Source organism: Pogona vitticeps, chromosome 3, assembly GCF_051106095.1.
Source record: "Pogona vitticeps strain Pit_001003342236 chromosome 3, PviZW2.1, whole genome shotgun sequence".
In the NCBI taxonomy this organism is placed as follows: Eukaryota; Metazoa; Chordata; class Lepidosauria; order Squamata; family Agamidae; genus Pogona; species Pogona vitticeps.
The window spans coordinates 191476303-191498397 of record NC_135785.1 but is presented as its reverse complement, the minus strand read 5'-3'; the positions used below and the strand labels follow the sequence as shown (position 1 = coordinate 191498397).

Here is a 22095-nt window from a genome sequence, read left to right as displayed (position 1 = left end):
TTTCACTAAGTCTATAGATGCTTGCAGAGATAGCCTATGCCAATATTGTAATGTTATCAAATTACAGCAGTTACCAAACTGACAGAATCATAATTGTACCATGTTTACTGAATAACCAGGTGATCCAACATTCCTATGTAATAATACAAATTTCATGCCTAGCCAAGGTATAAACTGAAGCAAATGAATGAATGAATAAATAAACTGTTGTCATGGTGAGAAAGATGAGCCCTGTTGCAGAATTTTCTTAGGTAAAATGTCTGAGAAACCTGCTTGATTTTTTTTTTTTAAAAAAAGCTGTCATGGCTAATTTCTCATCTTGTGGGAGAAGATGTCAAAATAGAATGTATGCTGAATACATCCATCAGGTACAGTTCACAAGGACACTATCAAGTACAGTGGTGTCTCGACTTACAAACTTAATTGGCTCCAGAACTCCAGTTGTAACTCAAAATGGTTGTAGGTCTAAGCACCATTTCCCAGAGGAACGCACTGAAATGCAATTAATCTGTTCTGGCCAAAGAAAATAATAATAATAATAATAATAATAATAATAATAATAATAATAATAATAATAATAATAATAATAATAATAATAATAATAATAATAATAATAATAATAATAATAATAATAATAATAATAATAATAATAATAATAATAATAATAATTGCTGCAAGACCATCAGAAACATGATTAATTCCTTCCAGCTGAAGGAGGGGGGGAAAGAAAAGCAATCAAGTGTGCAAGACCCATTGCAAATGCAAACAAAGCAAAGCAAAAAGCAATCAAGTGTGCAAGACCCATTGCAAATGCAAACAAAACAAAGCAAAAATCAATCAAGCAGATTGTGCAAGATCGGAAATGGGGGAAAAACCTAAAAAGCAAACAAACTCTCCAAGACCCATCGGAAATGGGGAAAAAACTCAAAAAAGCAAGGAAACCCCCAAGACACATCAGAAATGGGAAAAACTACAAAAAGCAAGGAAACCCCCCAAGACCCATTGGAAATGGGGGAAAAAAGCCCAAAAGCAAGCAAACCTCCCCAAGACCCATCAGAAATGGGGGGGGAAATGCCAAAAAGCAAGGAAACCCCCCAAGAGCCATCGGAAATGGGGGAAAAATCCCCCCAAACAAGGAAACCCCTCAAGACCCATCACAGCACAGAAACATAACCCCCCAGCCCAAAACCACACTGCAAAACCCACCCAGAACAGTTTTTTAAAAGCAGAAAGCAGCACCTTACTTTACCAGGCAGCCTCCTCTAACTGCTGGGACGAAAGAGCAGCCTCGTTGCCATCTACAGTTAGCAATTTTAATTTTCTGCCCTTTTTGCCTGCCTTTTTCTGTTCATAACTGGAAGCTCCTGCTGCAGGTCAAGGCAAAATTTTGCAGCCAGAGCTGGCTGTAACTTAAAATGGTCATAAATCAGGATGTTCATAAATTGAGGAACCACTGTAATTCTCAAACAATTCAAATCTTCAGCTATCATGTCAACTCTGACAAACCCTTTCTCCTACTAGCTATATTCTTCAGAGATCACTTGCTATACTTTTTAAATGACTCTTCACTGCCCATCTACCCCATTATTGTCTATCATTACTGGAAGGGGATTTCCTCAGTTAATTGGGATTGAACTTGAGATCTGCATGTAAATACATGCTCTGCCACTGTGCAGTGGTATGTCTATATAAGTACAAAGGAGCCTTTTAGCCATTCTACGTTTCATATGTTCCTTACTAGTTTAGAGTAGAGTAGAATAAAATCTGTATACATGATATTTATTAAATAAATTTTTGCATGAGGTATCTATGATACGGTGTTAAACTTTTTCCGTAGAGCACTGCTAGATTGCCATGTACAGTAAGCAAGTGTCATGAGTGTATACAAGCACAGGGGGACATCTTATCCAGAATCCCAAATGCCTGAATGATTTTAATGGTGCACAGTGCACTGTGTTGCAGCAGTGCATGCAGTGTGGACAAATTATGCTCAAAACCCACTATTCAGCTTTGATCATGCTTAAAAAAATGCCCTTGACAGGAGTCCCATGAAACTTTTCCATCTTCCATCTTCCTTCAAAACAACAGTAAGATTGAGACATATGATAACTTGGAAAAGTTAGTGCCAAGAAGGACAGGGGAGATCATTATTAGAAAGGTCAGTAGCTGCACAGGAGTAAAGATATTTAAATTTTTTTTAGAAAGGAGAGGACAGGGAAATAGGTATGGAGAGCATTATTAAACTTTTCTCCAACTAGTTCGGGACTCCATAATTTCAATACATACTTTGTGAGATGCTACTTGTACTGCTAAAAAAATCTGGAATGAGAATGCTAAGCAAGTTAGTATTTGGATCAACATAATAAAGAACACGTGGTCTTCTCTTATAAAAGCTATGCAAAAATAAGGTGGTATATGTACATATACATATACTTAACTATACATAATGGAAGGTGTGGAAACATAATCTATTGACTAATTTCTAACCCTAAATTAGAAGTAACATGAGAATGCAGGAAGAACTTCCAACAGACGACATATTAAAAAAAATCACTGATTGCAGAGTTAATACAAGAAAAGTTTACATGACTGACCATTGGTGATGAATGAATGGGACTGGCTATGCGGTCATCTAGTACAAGGATTATTATAGAGCTCTGTAATAATCCTTGTACTAGAATATACATTATACTATTGGTTAAACTGCTAAATAGTGTCTGTGCATGTGGGGGACATTCAATGAACTCATAATCCACCATGATTGAAAATAAGCTATAAAATCTTGTGGTACCTTAAAGACCAAAAAGATGTATTTGGCATAGGTTCTCATGGAATTTAGCCCACTTTTTCATATGTATAAACTCTCCCTCCCTTGAAAATTTCATCAACCACCAGTGACTATGGAGGTTGTATAAGCCAGTGGTCCCCAACCTTGGGCCTCCAGATGTTCTTGGACTTCAACTCCCAGAAATCCTGGCCAACAGAGGTGGTGGTGAAGGCTTCTGGGAGTTGTAGTCCAAGAACATCTGGAGGCCCAAGGTTGGGGAACACTGGTATAAGCCATTCCTTGCTGGTGTTTCTAGCTCCTGTCTGGCAGTAATCACTGCAAGTGTCTTAGTAGAAGTTGCACCCCTGCATCAAACCATTAGACTAGTCTGTCTTTTTCAGTAGTATCCAGTCAATAAAAGATACTGTTGAAAGACTAAAGAGGAACAGACCCTACACTAACAAGCATAATAATAGATACTCTAAAGATTTTATAAAGGTTACTGCCAGCGTATATTAGTTTTTAGTCAAAAAATTTCTAGACACCAGACTTTACCAAGGACTGTATGGAATATTCTTTAGTTCTCTCCCTGTCAGTGCTGAAAGTTTTAAACATAGCATTTAGAACAACAATAAAATTGTCTTCAAGATGGAATTCATCACGATGCTGAGAGAGTCTTTCTGCTCTGCATTTATCCTTGAGCCCGTTATATTTGGAACTTATTGCTTTTCTGTATTATTTAGACTTCTAGAAAACGATTAAAATTCTATTACCAACAGCTGCCTGGCAGAATAGTGCTAGTATATTTTTATTAGTTCACATACTCATGAGCTCTTTAAAGCATTTTCTATAAAAGCATTATTAAAAAGTGTATTTAACTGTATTTCTTCAACAGATAGTCATATTTAATCATGCCTTTATTTATTTATTTAAAATGTCCTTCCCAGATAGAGTCAAAGGGTAATTAGTATTTTGCTTTCAGTGTACCAAAGACATGGCAGCTAAGATAATAAATGGCTATGAAAAAAAAATATATACTGCTTACAGTTAAAACCATCCTTTAAAAAAAGAAGATATTCACCCCTTTTAAGTAGAATAACGGTAGCATGTCTGCGGCCATATCCATTTTCAACATAACATGAGTAATTCCCAAGGTCTCCTTCTTCCACTGAATCAAGAATTAACGAAATGGAAACTTCCTGTTCTCCAAGGTGTTCCTTAAGAACTCTGGTGAAAGAAAAGAAAACATTTTTCATAGATATACCAATTTTTTATACAATGCCACAAGGAAAGATAATCCTGACATCATGTTTTTGACAAACCAAAGCACGCTGATTTCAGCTTTGGCTGCGGTTTGATGCAGTCTTAATTAAATTACGTGATGTCCTTTTCTTCTTCGCCGTTAATGAGGACGTTTGGTTTTGTAGCTGCTAATAAGAGGAGCAATTAATCTGGCATCCTTAGACACATTCAGATGAGCTATTAGAAGCTGTGTACCAAAAAAATTGGGGAAAAGAGTTACATTGTATTTTGAAAAAAACTTTGAATGGGATTTTTCCTTTTGAAATTATGATATACAAAAGGGATGCATATCCTTGCTGATTTCATTCTTGCAGGTGAGAACAACCATTTTCCAATTTCTCATTGGTGGATGAAATTTCAGGAGTTTCTATGCTTTCCCCTCCCCCATTTCAGGACATGGGTGGTGGCAAGTTCATGCTAAATATTTCTTTCTACAAAAACATTGTTTATTCCACAGAATACTTTAACTTTTGCAATTTTAGCTCCCCTTTGTTCCTTTTACTCTGGCAACACCCTTCCTGCTTGTGTAGCCTCCCAGGACACCACCCTGATTCCTAAACTACTCTCCTCTCCCAATAAATATTGTATTTGTTAACTATAGGTAAGCATAATGTTTGTTTTTAACACTTTGGGTCCACGTTTTGGGAGAAATACAGCAGATAACTAAAATGAAACAAAATGAAATTGCCTGTTTCCCTCTTCTAAATATTTTCTTTGCCTTCGATATGCTACATTCTCAATCAGACCCTGGTTTCTTCTGTTCTCCATGTATACTCCTCTATAGAAGCCAAGCAGCTCAACAGTAGCTACTCTGGGGACAGAAGTAATAATTCAAGATGTGGAAATGTGAGTGGGTTAAAGACAACTTAAGAGGGGTGGTGAACAAGCAGCTCTGAAAAATACAAAGTCAGTGTAAAACCATCAGCCAGCTCCAGCCAAATCTGAAAGCAAGGTCACTATACAATAAAATTGCCTTGTAAAAGGGTTTATTTCATGGTTGACAGTTCAGCGTAGAGAGAATTGAAAGTGTATTAAAATATGTGGTTTATGTAAAATGTTTTGATGTGTTAATATGACTGGTAGGTAGCATTTCCAGATCTTTTGTGACATGCTATACTTTATTTTACTAGACCTTGTATTTTACACCCAGTGTAACCCACAGGATGAGCAAATGCTAGTCAAAATAATAATGTCCATTGCCATGGTGGCATCTTGTCAGATTCTGATTTACAGGAATTATATTTGCAGGAGTTGCAAAAGCAATAGAAATTTCAATTATAATTTTTTTTTTTTTTTTTGGTGAATCAAGACCCTGTAAGTTGCAGATCCAGGAACAAAGAAGGTTGACAGTTGGGGGGTGAGGGAATACGGATATAAACAATGGCCATAAAAGATAGGAAGGGCAAGAAGCTTAGGATGGGAAGAGAGCACGAGCAGAAGGAAGAAAAGTCTACTAGGGTTGTAAAGCAAAATTTATATACTGATGTGATCTTGTATTTGTTCATGATCTAATCTATCAGTTATGTAGTCTGCTAAGATGCTTCCTTAGATGTGACTAAATTGAGAGTTTTCCAATAGTTGTTGTAGGTTTTTCGGGCTGTTTGTCTGTGTTCTGGAGGTTTTTCTTCCTAATGTTTCGCCAGTCTCTGTGGCTGGCATCTTCAGAGGACAGGAGTTAGAACTCTGTCTGTGTCCTGGTGTAGTGTGTGGGATGGTACACTGAAAGCAACTATCCCACACACTACACCAGAACACACACAGAGTTCTAACTCCTGTTCTCTGACGATGCCAGCCACAGAGACTGGTGAAACATTAGGAAGAAAAACCTCTGGAAAACGGCCAAACAGCCCAAAAAACCTACAACAACCATTGCCTCCCTGCCGTGAAAGCCTTCAAGGATACGGTTTTTCAATAGTTCTATAGTACTTTTAAATAATTATTAAGTATCTGTAGCATTTTAGTTGAAGTCTTATTATCAAATTATTAAATTGTGTTAGAGTACTTGTATTTTCCATTCTCTGATCTGACAATGAGAGTCACATAACTGTTGTCCTGCCTGGCCCCTTTGGGTATTGAGGCAACTCAACACATCACAACCACAGGCTTCATCATAATTGGTGCCACAACATTTTTTGGAACATTACACGCTAGACTGAATTGTGTAAATTTGAAAATGTAAACATAGATGATGTTAGATTTCCTGCTGTCTAATGTATGAAGACTGAAGCCAAATAGTATCAGATATGCTTGTCCCTTCATGGAAAATTACTGAAATGAGCACTATAATATTAAAATGTGGCCGTAAAGTAGGTCTTTGTTTTGTTTTATAATATATATAGGGCACCACTTGGACAGATACTAATAAGAAGAAAGAATAAAACACAACTGGGAACTAGTGCATTATGACTCAGGGCACTAATTACATTTTTGGATAATGCTGGTTAATATTTCTTGGGTCTTATTTTCAGGATCCAAGGGTATATTGGAGATAAGGATGTATGGAATGAGTTGGACTGCAGATATATGGACTTGTGGTATGGACTGTAGAATTGTGGAATAGAATGTCCTACCTATCAAATGGGATGGAAGAATCTTTGGTTTGGTTTGTAAATGCCATGATTGACTGCTCGCTGTTAGGAAAGAGAGCAGAAGGGTTTTTTTAGGTCTAGATTTTTAAATTTTGAATGGATAAAAGAACAGAAACATGGCTGCTGTGTTGACAAGGCCTTGGCCAAGCTAAAACTCATTGGAATAGTATGGGCAAGATTTGAAGTTGGGTACTTTCAATTTGCCCAGAATATACCCAGATGGCTGTAATCATGCCATTTGCCTCAGGACAAAGGGATGCTGCTTCTGGATAATGAAAGAAAGTGGTGTAATGTACCTTTTTCTTCCTAACATAACCAATTTGTGGACAACATAAAATTGGAACAGCTAATACCCTGAAGACAAGAATAAAATTCATATAGATCTGGACAGGCTTGAGCACTGGGCTGAAAACAAAAGAATTAAATTTAAGAGGAATTAGTGCAAAGTTCTACACCTGGGGAAAAAACCCAAAAGCACAAGTACAAGATGAGGGATACTTGACTCAGTAACAGTATGAATGAGAAAGATCTTGGAATAATCAAAAATCACAAGCTGAATATGAGCCAAAAAAAAGGGCAATGCTATTTTATGATGAATTAACAGAAGTATAGTTTCCAAATCCTGTGAGGTACTAGTTCCCCTCTATTCAGCACTGTAGAGTATTGTGTCGAGTTATGGATAGTGCACTTTAAAACATATACCAACAAACTGGAACAAGTTCAAAGGAGGCAACAAGGATGAACAGAGGATTTGGCTGAATATCAGGAAAAAATCTCTTAATTGTTACAGCAGTATGACAATGGAACCAATTTCCTTGAGAGATGGTGAGCGCTCCAAAGCTGGAGGCGTTCAGGAGAAAACTGGACAACCATCACTTAGATCTGCTTTGATTTGGACTACTGCATTAAGCAGGGACTTGGACCCAATAGCCTTATAGACCCCTTCCAACTCCATTATTCTATGATTTTACTAACATAGAAGTGAGGAGGGGGAAAGGGGCCAATATAAATGTAGGACAATTGGGACTGTCAGTGGAACAGAAAGCAATTGCATTTGTATAGAGGGGCACACTTTTTCAGCTCATTTTTTTTCCTCACATAATTTTACTTTGCCCTCCCAACCCCAGAATAAAGCACGAGACAGTGGTATGGGTTAAATATGAGCCACACTTTATTAATATACATTCAGATTCAAAATTTTCATTTTTTGTAAAAAGAAGGGGTCCTGCTATAGTGTGAAAACAGTTAAATGACGTGAGTATCTAAATACCCCTTGATCAATGATGAGGCGGGTCCCCGGCCCCCAGGCTCCAGCAATCTTAAGGACAGCAGGAACATGGCCGGCTGCTAATAAAACACCCCCAGACCTCACCCCCCTTTCTTCGAGGGGTGTTAGTACGGAAGTGGCCCAGCGCATCTTCCCGCCACAGGCACTGTAATCGCATGATCTGCAGTGCCAGGCAGTTGGATGTGCTGTTGGCTTACTTGAAATTACAGCGGTACCGACGATAAATAGCTGTTTTTTCTGCGCTACCTGCCAGTGTGACCAAAATTTATTCCACCAACTTGCCAACAACCCTCATCCAGTGTGGGATAGGCAAAAAACTCCCCCATCCGAAGGCCAATCAGGATGAAGGTCAAAATTCCTATCCAGCCCCTTAAAGGCGACCAGAAGAACTCACACTAGAAATAGAGAGGGTGGGTGGGTGCCCAAAAAGAAGAGGGCATTCTAGAAGGGAAAGTCCCTTAAGTAACCTTGCTTTCCCCTCCCACATATGAGTCAAATGAGACTAATCCATCTTGCAATATCCCGGGTGTAAGGCAAAAGCCAGCCTTGCTGTTTGAAGTCCAAGGACCCTCCAGTGGCTGGAGCATTTTTATTTTTATTTTTTGCAGATTATTCTTGCTTTGCAGTCTTTTGGCCTTAGTTTATTTTTTAGCCTTAACTTTGAAAGAAAAATCTGTTTTTTTTACAGAGAATAAGACTAATTTTCTGAAATTCCTCTTCTTTTATCTTTCATTTATTTTTCTCTCATGACACACCTACCCACACACCTACCCTGGTGAAACTCAGACTGAATTCTTTTATTTTACATTTTTCTTTTAATTTTCTTATCTGATTTTTTTCTGGAGTCATCCACATTCACTGGAGTCTTCAGGAGTCTGCTATCACGAACAGATAGCTATAAATCTTTTTCTGCTTTTCGACTAAAGACTTTTAAACAACTAGGAACACAGCAACTGGTGAAAAATTAAGGGGAAAATGCAGTGTTTTATAAAGGGTTAACCATGGCTAAACTGGTGTTTTATATAATAATTTAATAGCTGCATTGCATATTGTCTAAAATTAACTGGTTTATCTCTGATCTTCTATGCACTGTGCCTTCATGATCTTATTCCCTGTTTACCTGTTGTGGTATGAATAAATCTTTAAACTGATTGCACTTGTGAATAGCTGAGACCATATACATACCTCTTGCCAACCCAGGCAAACTATGAACTTCTTTTTCAGTAAGCACTGTTCTCCTCACCCACCCCCAAATTCCACTGTTAATGAAATGTCCCATTTCCCCTTTTCAACCAAAATTCAAGCAGCATGGGACACATATGGCTGTTCTGCAAATCTGTTAGCACTCTAGGAAGCTTGCTAGAAGCACTAATGGTTTGTAAACAAGCCACATGGATGACCTGTGCACCTTATTTTACAAATTTGTTAGTATTTCTGGGAGGTATCCCAGAGTGCTATTAGTCTTGTAGAGTAGCTACATATGTCTCAGGCTGATGAAAGAAGCAAATGTTAGTTTTTGCTACCAGCATTGCAAATTCAGTGGTAACACTGAGAGGGACATTTCAGGCCTTTAAAGGGATGTAGTTTTGAAAAATGTCAAAAAACATGCAATGGACATGTTCCATTGCTGGTTACTGGAGCTGCACGCAATACAAATCAGTAGCACACTACCTGCGAAAAACAAGTAACATGGTGCTGGCCAAATCCTGTTTGATATTTATGCACATGCAAGAGGAACCATGGAATTTGGGCAGCAAAGTGTGGCTAACTGACATGGTGCTGGTGATGTGCAATTAACTGCACAATTAAGCTCATGACCAGGACCTCATCAATTAGCTCTGCCGACTTCTGTGATTTCTTTTGTGCACACATCCATCTGCAATAGAATTCTGGCCACTATCTCCAAACTCTTCTGCCTTATGTGAACTGAGGGCCTGATCACATGAGGCAAATGTTCCCTAGTTAGATTGTTGTATAAATTTCTGGTCACATGATGCACAGCCATTATCGCATCATTTCCCCAGCCAGTCCTATAACTGCAGTTTCTTTCCACCTTGCTGAGACTGTTGTGTTATTTTGTTGTGATGACGTCTCGGAACATTCTTTACCAGTATTGCTTATGTGAACATCATTCCTGCTGGGGAAAACAGAGAAGGAAGAGTGGCCAGGACCAAGACACCACTGGAAAGAAGCATGCCTACCCCTTGGGGCTTGGTGCAGGGCAGTGGGGGTAATGCCCAGCCTTTGCTAGTGGAGAGGGGGTGTGAAAAGGAGAAGGGAGAGTGGCCAGGACCAAAGCACCACTACAAAAACACATGGCCACCCTGTGGGGCTTGATGCAGGGATAGGGCCAGGTACCCCTGGCCAGAGAGAGAATAGGTTAGAGTCTTTATATCTTTTTATTTAATATATATATAAAATAAGGGGCTGCACTGCCCCAGGTAACAAGACAGAAAGTAAATCAATTCCACAGGGTAGCCAGACATAATATTTCAAATAGGAAGAAATGAACTGGCAACATTAAAACGGGAACACTTGCCTAGGTACATATAACATCTGATTGTGATTCAATGCACCAGACGTATGGAAAGTATTGTTAGACATGTGGAACATTTGCCTTGTGTGATCAGGCCCAGAGGAGTGATAGAATGATGCTCTGGGATTCAGAGTATTGTGTACCAATGCTCAGATGGCATTCACATGCCACTATGTTCATGCTTCTTAAAACTAGCTTTCCAAGCTCTGATATGGAGAAGCAAAAGCATTTAAATAAACTATCTTAACTCTTCGTTTTTTCACTTACATATCAATTTGCTACACGTTGCCTCATGATTTTGCTTATACAATCTATTTCCATTCTATAGTAAGCAAGGCTGGGGGAAAAGGTAGCCTAAGAAAATATTTCACATCTTGGAAGGGGGCAGGACACATGCCAAGAAGGCTTTGTGTATTGAGTATCCAGACCTCCACCTCCTCTGCCCACATCTCCAGCCTCCAGTTTCCTCCCTATCAGATACTGGAGTTGAAATATCAAAAAAGAAACAATGGTGAAAAGGTGTGAGGAAGCAGGACCTGTGAGATGTGGCTCTGCTTTCAAATTTGGGGAAAAATCGAATCCTTCCTATGTCCCTTGGGTCACCATCAAAGGGACAATAGGATACCGGCCTTATTTAATCTCAACATGTACAAGATATTACGCTTTATAGAGAAAGCCTTTGTTTTTCTTGTAGATCTATTTTAATCAGGTTATACACGTGGCCTGAGTAATATACCGTATCATTTATTAATGTAGTAGCAGTGAATTCTCTTCTAACATCAACAAAATAATTACATTTTATGTATCAAACACCTCCACTACTGAGTAGCATACCAACCGCTCAGTAATGAAGCTAAGTTCCCCCTCCCTCATAGTCTGTCTTTTTTTACATTTTTTTAAAAATTCTATGAATATCATGGAAATGTAGGAAGCTAGCTTACCCCACTTCAAACTATTTGTCCATTTAGCTGTTATTTTAAATTAGATACCCCCACTTCATTTGTTCATAGTTCATAATGATATTTAAATGATTTTCCACTTCAAGGAGGTCTCCCAATACCTGCCTTAGATAAATGACTGGGGATGTTATTCCTTGAAAAAAATCATAATTGATTTCAGGAGGAAAAGGGGGATTCATACAACACCATCTGCCTTGCTAATTCCATGTACAGTTTTCTTCTCTTCTCTTTAGACTCCAGCATGAACACATCAACCCTGAGTGCTCACTGGAAGGACAGATCCTGAAGCTGAGGCTCCAGTACTTTGGCCATCTCATGAGAAGAGAAGACTCCCTGAAAAAGACCCTGATGTTGGGAAAGTGTGAAGGCAAGAGGAGAAGGGGACGACAGAGGATGAGATGGCTGGACAGTGTCATCAAAGCTACCAACATGAATTTGACACAACTCCGGGAAGCAGTGGAAGATAGGAGGGCCTGGCGTGCTCTGGTCTTTGGGGCATGAAGAGTCGGACATGACTGAATGACAGCGACGAATAATGACCAAACCCATGACCAATGACCTACTAATTTCACTAAATCAAATAGTCCATCCACTCCTCATTAATGGCAAATATGAAAATTGCCACAAGAAATTAGAGCTTAAACTTGAAAGAAACAAGGAACTGGAGGCCATTTATTATAAAAAGCTATTGGTATCTACAAAAAAAAATGGCAAGACTGAATCATACCTGCATAGGACAGATAAAACATTTTGACACAGTAACAAAGAAGAGGCTCCATGATTGTTTGGATAATTGTCTTGTTTCAGGATTCTAAAAATTTAGATAAAGGCATGAGTGATTGCTATTTTGAAACATGATAATCAACCCAGAAACACAAAAAACTTCAGTCCACTCTCACACTTGTATCTTTATAAAGCCATGATATGATATGTAACCATCTAATGAAAGTAATGGAACAATTCCTCATTGCACAAAAGGCTTTAGACCTGAGAAAAATCGTACTGCAGAAATCCTACATTTAACAGGGAAACTAAAGAAACCTGGGATATGATCAAGTTTGAGCAATGCAATGTAATAGTTTTTGCCTGAAGTGGAGCCCAAATGGCATTCCAAAATCCTGCTAAAGCCAGAGGCTTTAAGTCTTGCTATGTCATTCCTATGTAAATTCATGCCTTCTTTGTCATGGTGCTGCCTGAAGCTGGTTGCTTCATCCTTGCTGTAAGGGGCAGGTCAGCCTTGAGCTGCGGCCTAAAGCCCACTGAGAAGAGATATGATCTTCTAAGGAAGGTTTGTATTCAAGACCTTGGAGATAGCCTTAGAAACCAGCTTCCAGTTGAAGAGACTGTAGCCTGTCCTGAGGAGAGAGGGTAAATCTGCCTCTGGCAAAGGTAAAATTTAAAGTGGTTTTCTATGAAGGACTCATTAATATCTGTATGATTTGGAAAGAAAACATATTTGGAAGCAAAATATTTTAGGATTCCTTTTTCTCTTCATTTGTGGAAATCTCTGCAAACGAGCTCACTTCAGCTCACTGAGATGTTCCAAATAATCTCCACCATTATTAGAATTCTTGAAAGCCTAGACTCCTTATTTTACATATGTGCCCTTGGGATATTAGCAAATGCACTTGTAATAGTGGCAGGCAGGAAAGCATAAAAACGGGGGAGGAATGAGTGGAAGGTCTTGGAACTATTTGTAGAAAGATTACATCATTGTTCAGTGCCTGGTGTTGCCTGCTCATAGGTTTTATACCAGGATTGGGAAATGACTGCATTATCACAGTAATTTGCAGAAAACACTTTGTAATTTTGGCTGGTATTTTAATTATTTGAGTAGCTCCTTTTGCTCAGAATCCATTTCTTTCATTAAAAAGCAAATTATTGAACCAGTGGTTTGAGAAATAATTGTGCACATGTCACAGAATACATTTCTGAAGCCAATCTCAGTGCTCACCCCTCAGAAAAGCAGGCCTCTGGTGATTTAATACACTCTATTAAGGTCTATTGCTTTCTCTACATAGTGTTGTATTCATTACGGTGAATGAGAGATTAGACTTGACAAAATATATACAATGTCCTCCTTTTACCTGATATCACTTTCCCAAACCCGACTTTCATCCAAATCCTCAATAAACTTCTCGCCTTTCATCCAGTACATTAAAGGGCTGACTTCTCCGCTGTATCCGAAAAATGCTCGACAGGTAAGATTAGCAGAGTGGCCTGTTGAAGTGAATTAATAAGGAAAATATGTTATTCCAGAGCTGGCAAAAATGTTTCTTTATCAACAGCTAAGTAGGGCTCTCTCATAAAAACCCAACAAAGCATTACTTACCCTTAACATTCATGACCATTTAGAAACAATTTGTGACCCAGTGATGTTCAAACTACTACCAGAAACATTTTCAGTGAGTGGATGGAATAGACCAATCAGTTACAAGAGAAAAGAGGAGTCCATTTCTTTCATAATGGATGTACACAGAAAGATTGTATATGTTCTTTGTTTAAAATATCATTTATGCACATTCCCCATTGCCCAAATCCAAACAATCTAATCCACAGAACCTTAAAATCCTGCCCTGAACATTGACCCTTACACAATAATTTTAAATACTATTGTCTAGTACTGCTAGAGACTCAAAGCTTATTTGCCACCAGTAATTATGCTTGTTGCTGTAACAGGTACTCCTAATATGCCGAAAATGATCTACAAGCCATGTTTTGACCTTACTGAAAATAGGATGATACTATAAAGAACATTTGCAGAGGGAGCAGAACAAGAAGGGTCAGCCTGTGAGCTAGCTTTGGTGAATAGTGCCACAGTGTACTTCAGTCACATCAAGTATCACATTGTGGTTATGTAATATGATCCCTGGAAAAATCATTGTTTTAGCATGGAGGAGACTGACCAGCAGTACAAATTAGACAGCATTCCACATTGGTCCCAAGAGTCAAACTGTGCCCACATAATGCAACCCCTTGCCTTCATACCCCCCTCCATTTTTGAAAGAATAAAAGCTTTGTTGTTGTGGGGTTTTCAGGCTCTTTGGTTGTGTGCTGAAGGTTGTTCTTCCTAACGTTTCGCCAGTCTCTGTGGCCGGCATCTTCAGAGGACAGCACTTCAGAGGAGAGCACAGAGTGCTGTCCTCTGAAGATGCCGGCCACAGAGACTGGCGAAATGTCAGGAAGAACAACCTTCAGAACACAGCCAAAGAGCCCAAAAAACCCACAACAACCATTAGATCCCGGCCGTGAAAGCCTTCACGAATACAATAAAAGCTTCTTTGGCTCCTTAGCCCCAGCGGTAGAGTATTTTGTAAGGTCTGGGTCCCACACAGTACACAATGTGTGAGGGCATTTATAACTTTTTTTAAAGTTAAAAATGATGTGGGAGGGGAGGGGTGGCTCATGTGAAGAATGGTTCATTCTTAATAGTTTATTTGTGGTGAGGCAGCATGCATTAAGACCTAAGCAAACTGTACTTTTGTATCCTGCACATATAAAAATATCTGGTTTCCTGGGCTTTTTGTGAAATACATGAAAACAATACTGGATGCACACTATGGCTATGTCATTTGGAATTACTAACTTATGTATGTATGTATGTATGTATGTATGTATGTATGTATGTATGTATGTATGTATGTATGTATGTATGTATGTATGTATGTATTTATTTATTTATTTATTTATTTATTTATTTATTTATTTATTTATTTATTTATTTATTTATTTATTTAACGTATATGCGGCATCCACTACCCAAAGGTCTCTGGGCGGCTTACAACAATTTAAATACAGTCAAAAAGATAAAACAATTAAAATATATACTGTACAATTGCCATCAGGACTCACAGTTGATATTATTTCAATTAAAAGCCTCCTGGAACAGGAAGGTTTTGACCTGGCGCTGAAATGTCATCAGTGTCGGCGCCAGACAAATCTCAGTTGGGAGGGAGTTCCATAGTCTGGGGGCAGCTGCCAAAAAGGCCCTTTGTCTACAAGCCATCTCTCTTTCCTCCTTAAGGGACGGCTCTTTCAAAAGGGCCCCCTGGCTAGATCTTAACTGCCGGGTAGGCTCATATGGAAGGAGGTGGTCCTTCAGGTATCCTGGGCCCAAGCCGTTTAGGGCTTTATATGTCAAAACAAGCACTTTGAATTAGGCCCAGGCAGCAACTGGTAGCCAATGTAACTTATACAGAATCGGCTTGATGTGTTCCTTAGTGGCACCACCACTCACCAGCCGTGCAGCTCGATTCTGGATCAGTTGCAGTCGCCGGACCATTTTCAAAGGCAGCCCTACGTAGAGTGCATTGCAATAATCTATGTGAGATGTTACCACTGTGTGTGTAACTGTCATGAGACTCTGCTCGTCCAGGTAAGGCCATAGCTGGTATAATTTCCGCAGCTGAAAGAAGGCGCCCCTGGCTACTGAGTCCATCTGGACTTCCAGAGTTAGACTGGGGTCCAGGAGCACCCCAGGCTGTGGACCCTGTGCGTTAGGGGGAGTGCAACCCCATTCAGGGCAGGGAAATGGCCCTCCAGCCTGTCTGGCGAAGCACCCACTAACAGCACTTCCGTCTTGTCTGGATTGAGTTTCAATTTATTAACCCTCATCCAGTCCATTATCAGGTCCAAATGACATGAGTTCAGCACAGAAACCACCTCACATGGATTGGTGAAAAATGAGAGGTAGAGCTGAGTATCATCAGCATATTGCTGACTCCTCGGCCCAAACCTCCTGATGACCTCTCCCAGCGGTTTCATGTGGATGTTAAACAACATGGGGGACAGTATCGAGCCCTGAGGAACCCCATGACATAAATGCCATGGGGCAGAGCAACTGTGTCCCAGAACCACCATCTGGACATGGTCAGCAAGGAAGGAGCAGAACCACTGTAAAGCGGTGATCCCCAACTCCCAACCCAGCCAACCTATCCAAAAGGACACCATGGTCGATGGTGTCGAAAGCCGCTGAGAAGTCCAGGAGTATCAACAGGGTCACACTCCCTCTGTCTCTCTCCCGGCAAAGGTCAGCATACAGGGCGACCAAGGCAGTCTCTGTACCAAAACCCAGCCTGAAACCCAATTGAAATGGATCCTGAAAATCCGTTTCATCCAGCAGCACCCATAGTTGCCCAGCCACAACCCGCTCCAACTCTTTGCCCAACTAAGGGAGGTTCGCAACTGGTCTGTAGTTAACCACCATCCTTGGGTCCAGGTTAGACTTTTTTTAGGAGTGGCTGAATTACCACCTCTTTCAAGGCGGTAGGGACCACTCCCTCTCTCAAAGAGGCGTTCACGGCCTCCTGGACCCAGGTGCGAACCCCCCTGGCTGATCTTCCAATTAGCCAGGATGGGCAAGGGTCGAGCGGAGTGATGGTATAATGGACAGATCCAAGCACCCTGTCCATATCCTCGGGTCTCAACAACTGAAACTCATCCATTAATACTTGACCTAAGCACGGCAAACTGGATACATCCTTTGATTCTGCACTAATGGTGGAGTTCAACCCACTGCAAATCTGAGTGATTTTTCCCTCAAAATGAATGGCAAACTCATCACAGCGAGCTGATGAACAGTCCAGGACCTCCACTGGATTTCCCAGTTGAAGAAGATCCCAGACCACCCAAAACAGCTCTGCTGGATGACATTCTGAGGAAGCAATACAGCTGGAGAAATATTGCTGTTTTGCCAGCTGTATTACCACAAAATAGGCCCGATAATGGGCTCTGTCATGTTCAACAAACTTAATGGATTTGTATTGTTGCTGCTGTCATTAAATGTATTGTTGTTGTTGTTGTTGTTGCTGCGGCTGCTGCTGCTGCTGCTGCTACTACTACTACTACTACTACTACTACTACTACTACTACTATCACTATCATCATCATCAGTAATAGTAGAAGCAGTAATGGGTATCCAGTGTGGTTTAGTGGATAGAGTAATGGACCAGGACTTAGGAGACCTAGTTTGAATCACTATTGGGCCTATTGTCAAGCAACCACTCCTTAAATACCTCACTTAGTTGATGGCCACACTTCCTCACCATGTTGCAGTGCTGTGCCTGGACTTGTTTGTTTTTTATTGGGACTATTCTGCAACAGGCTGCACTCCTGTACTCTACTAGTACTACCGCCTCAGTTCAGGACAGTTCAAGAGTTTTATCTATCACTGCTGTTAGCCTATCTGTAAACTGTTCCACTGTCTATCATCTCAGACCCTGTTGTTGTTGTTGTTGTTGTTGTTGTTGTTGTTGTTGTTGTTGTTGTTGTTGTTGTTGTTGTTGTTGTTGTTGTTGTTGTTGTTGTTGTTGTTGTTATCAGTAGCAACATTCAAAATAACCCACACATACTGTACATCACTATTTTTGATAGGGGGGCCTGGCAATATATGTTGCTTTGCCACCAACTCCTCCCCCCGCCACTAAATAGTATTAAATTGTTTCCCCATCTAATTAGGACCTGAGTTTTACATCCAATACAGTGGACCCTCGACTTACAGATGGCTCGACTTACAGACTTTTCGAGTTACAGACTTCTCTGGCTGCAAAATTTAGATTCGACTTGAAGCCAGAGAATCGACTTACAAACCAGAAAAAAACCAAAATGGAATAAAAATAAAATAAAAACCACTGGTTATGGGATTAATCGGTTTTCAATGCATTATAGGTCAATGGAGATTCGACTTACAGACTTTTCGACTTGCAGCCACCATTCCAATATGGATTAATTCCTTAAGTAGAGGGTCCACTGTACAAGGATTGCCCCAGAAATATTTTCAGGCGGCCTTTATTCCACTGAAGAATGCTGGGCCCATGCTCATTGATGAGCTTTTTGTAGCATCCACCTTTAATAAACATGATGATATAGGCATGCACATGGTACACAATAACATAATCTTAGAACTGCAGAGCTGGAAAGGACCCTTTGGATTATCAAGTCCAGTCACTATCAAGGAGGCCCAGTGCGGAATCAAACTCCCAACCTCTGGCTCCACAGTCAGATGCCTAAACCACTGAGCTATCATCAGTTCCTATCAGATTCCCCCATTAGTTCCCATGCAAGTCATCCCAGCTTCATCTTGCACAGGGGGCTGCTGGTTTGTGATTTTGCCTCATATAACAGTATTTTTGAAAACATCCTTTGGAGATTGAAGCTGGATTTTTCCACACCTCTGATTCTTTACCAAAACTGATTTCGGTGCAACAGGAATTAGGACAGTTCAAGAGTTTTATTTATTCACAAAGGCTTCTTATTCTGTTTTGCTAAACAGGTTGAACCGGTCTATTGTCAAGTGACTCTTTTTAAAGCATTGTTTCTCAACCTTGGGGTTCCTGCTAATCTTGGAGACTTAGCTGTGTTAACAAAGGTTTGTGAGTGTTGTTGTCAAAGTATATTGATAGGGTCAGGATTGGCATACTGAATATAAATCTAACTTTGAAAAAGGAAGTACAGGTGCTTTTCCTTTTGGGAAGTGGGGTGACATATGCCCTTTGCAGAATGTATGTCATCTAATGTTTGTATCAAGTAAATCCCTCTAATGTTACCTTTCAGATGTTATTTTCTAAACTTTAGATTTCGAGAGCTTTCTTTTGGTCTGGTCAAAAAAGTGAGAAATCTGAAATTATCACATTAATTCTAATACAGTGGTGCCTCGCATTACCACGTTAATTTGCTCCAGCGAAATCACTGTAGAATGAAAACGTCGTAATGCAAAAAGAAAAAACCCATTGAAACACATTAAAACCCGTTTAATGCACTCCAAAGGGCTGTAAACTCACCGTCCAGCGAAGATCCTCCATAGGGCGGCCATTTTCGCTGCCTGTGCAGCGAGGAATCCGTCCCAGAAACAGCGGGGGGCATTTTGTTCACCATGCGGTCATTTTGAAACCACAGATCAGCTGTTGGAAAATCGTCGTTTTGCGAAGAATCGGTTCCCGAAGCAGGGAACTGATCATCGCAAAGCGAAATTCCCCCATAGGAAACATCTTTTTGCGATCGCAAAAGCGATCACGAAAAGTTCATTGTAATGCGGTTTCGTCGTTAAACGGGGCAATCGTAAAGTGAGGCACCACTGTAATTAATACCAAACTCCACCCTAGCACACAGAATAATTTATTCTAATGTGTCAAAAGGAGAAGCAAGGAGTTTTCTGTATGCATTGCTGAAAGACACAAATTAAAAATATTGCTAGATTTCTTATCTCATAAAATACACATCTATTCTTGCTTTCCTTACATTCTGCCTGTCTCCCTGAGCCATTAACTGGTTCTGATGGCATATTCAAAGTAGGTAATTTAAGTTAATTAATTCTGTGTCATGAAGTCCGAACCGATTTATAGTTACCCTAAGTGGGATACTTACTGTAAGGAGTGGGATTCAAACCCAGTTCTCCTGAGTCCTAGTCCATCACTCTGTCCACTACAGTACACTGGCAATCACACAGACATTTTCATCATTTATATTTGATGTTCTCTCTATCTAGTGCCTTTTGGTTTAAGAAATCTAATCAGTGTATAGATTCAGCTAGATCAGTGATATCTGTAAAATCTTTTCAGGTATTCAAAGAACATTGATCTGAACATTAGACTGGGGACAGAATTCCAGCCCTGCCCATCTAGCTGTTGCTTTCTTCATGGAAAGAGAGACATTCTGAGGTGAAAAACTATGTGTGGAGTGTCTCCACACAATCAGGGTTCCCAGTCATGAGGAAACGTTCTCCATATAGTGTAGTATACCATCCTATGAAGACATAGCTAGTATGGTGTAATGGGTAGAGTGTCAGATAGGAGACCTGGATTCAAATTCCTGCTTGTTCATGAAAATACATTGACTGGTGGCAGTTGTAACCACCCTTTGAACATTTCACATACCTTGAAAACTGTATTAAGGTTGCCATAACTCAACTTGACAACACAAAATGATGTCATCATCTTACATAGAAAACCATGTCTTCAACATGCCCTTTTCCATGTGAGAAAAGAGGAAGGAGGAAGGGTAGAATTTTCTACTTGCTCATGAATTCTGATCAATCCTTTCTGAAATAGCTCACTTTACTTCTAAATCAACATAATGTTCAGGGGGTCCTGAACTGTAATAACCGGAGCTTCTTTGGCCAGAATGAGAACACAATAGTAAGATGGCCCTTGCATGTAGTGGATCCCATTAGGGGTTATAAAAATTCAGGGTCAACAGGAAAAAGGGAGGAAATGCTCAAAAGACAAACTTCTAAAACAATAGAACAATTCCAGTAATCAGAATTCTTCTCGTTAAATTTTAGGGAATTCCCTCTGTTGAATGAAATATTTAACATATTTAAAACACAGGATTCAAAGTTTCTGTTCAACATGAAATATTTACACATGGAAGATAAATTAGAGAAGTGCCACCTCTGAGCAGTACTGTATAGATTACTGCTGAGCAAGGGCCATTAATATGCCAGGTGTTCTGCTATAAATTTATACCAAGGCTGTGGCTGCTGTATAATCTATACTTTCCAGTCTGTCTGAGTTTAACAATAAACTATTGAGAAGGTCAGTGATGGGTCATGCAAGCAGGATTTCTCTGACTATTTGCTTCTGCAGTTACTGATGTCCTTGTCACTTACTTTGAGCTAACAGGAAAGGGAGTAGCTCATCTCATTTAAGAAGAATGTTTGCTTTTCAGTGCATTGATCTAATCAATTTTGAGGTGCAAACTTGATTGAATCTCACCACACTAAATAATAAAAATGTGCAAAAACAGTATCTCCTCCCCAAGAGAGGGGACTTTCCAGGGAATGGCTATCTCTGACAGAGTCTGTCCTTTTCAGGAACTGATTTTTGTGCATCTCTGTAAATGTACAAAATTACAAACTACAATAAAAGCTACCTTGTTAAATGGGCTATTAAAAGTAGTAGTACTGGATGGGTTGTTTGAGTCTTTCTGAACTATCTTGTTTTTGTACTTGCTCTCTCTCTCTCTGTTTACATGCATGTGCTTAGCATCACAAAGGAACATATTTTGTGCAAATTGCACAAATCATGAAGCATGTGTTGATTTGTTCTCCTTCTGTAGGTGAGGCAGCTCATGGGGAATACTTGACAAACTATATGAACAATTTAATTTTGCTTCTGTCACCCTTTAGGACCAGATAGGAAAATTTCAGCTCTCATTTCTAGCTTAGGTTTAATTGTGCATGTTTGGAGAGAGAAAGTTTAGAACTGGTTTGGGCTTAGGGCAGCCATCTTGGCTTTTTTTTAAACAAGAGAAATCTGTAAATTGTTACAATAACCATCTCAGGATTTCTGACACTAGGTCTCAACTAGTAGTTTTTGCACAGGTGCAATGTTTTCTCTAAAACACACAGCTGTGTGCATGAGACTCTGCCTCACTGCGCAGCTTTCCTCTTCCTTCGCACAGCCCCTTTGATTCTGTTTGCGACAGAAACCCAAACGCACAGGGAGAAGGATTGCACACATATACAGGGGAGAGGGGCTGAAAATTAGAAGATATATTGCATGGGTGTTAAAAGGGATGTGGGCAGCAAAATGCATTTGTTTAACGGCTGGAACTGTGGAAGTAACAGTGGCAAGAGATACTTCTCACTACATTTCACTTCAGCAATAGGTATAGGTGTCGGTGTGTTAGTGCGCCTGTATTTTGGTCCTTCATTAATC

The 22095-nt window shown here is 39.9% G+C and overlaps 1 protein-coding gene across 5 annotated transcripts in view; it reads right to left on the bottom strand.

Annotated features, from left to right (window-relative positions):
• Positions 1–22095, bottom strand: part of IL1RAPL1 (interleukin 1 receptor accessory protein like 1) — a 944419-nt gene that overhangs the window by 31931 nt on the left and 890393 nt on the right. For all 5 annotated transcript variants that reach the window (XM_072994270.2, XM_072994271.2, XM_078390459.1 and 2 more), the window contains 2 exons: positions 13528–13660; positions 3849–3994 (listed from right to left, as the gene is read on the bottom strand). In XM_072994270.2, the coding sequence (XP_072850371.1) occupies positions 3849–3994; positions 13528–13660 (279 nt within the window). The remainder of the gene's footprint in view (positions 1–3848; positions 3995–13527; positions 13661–22095) is intronic.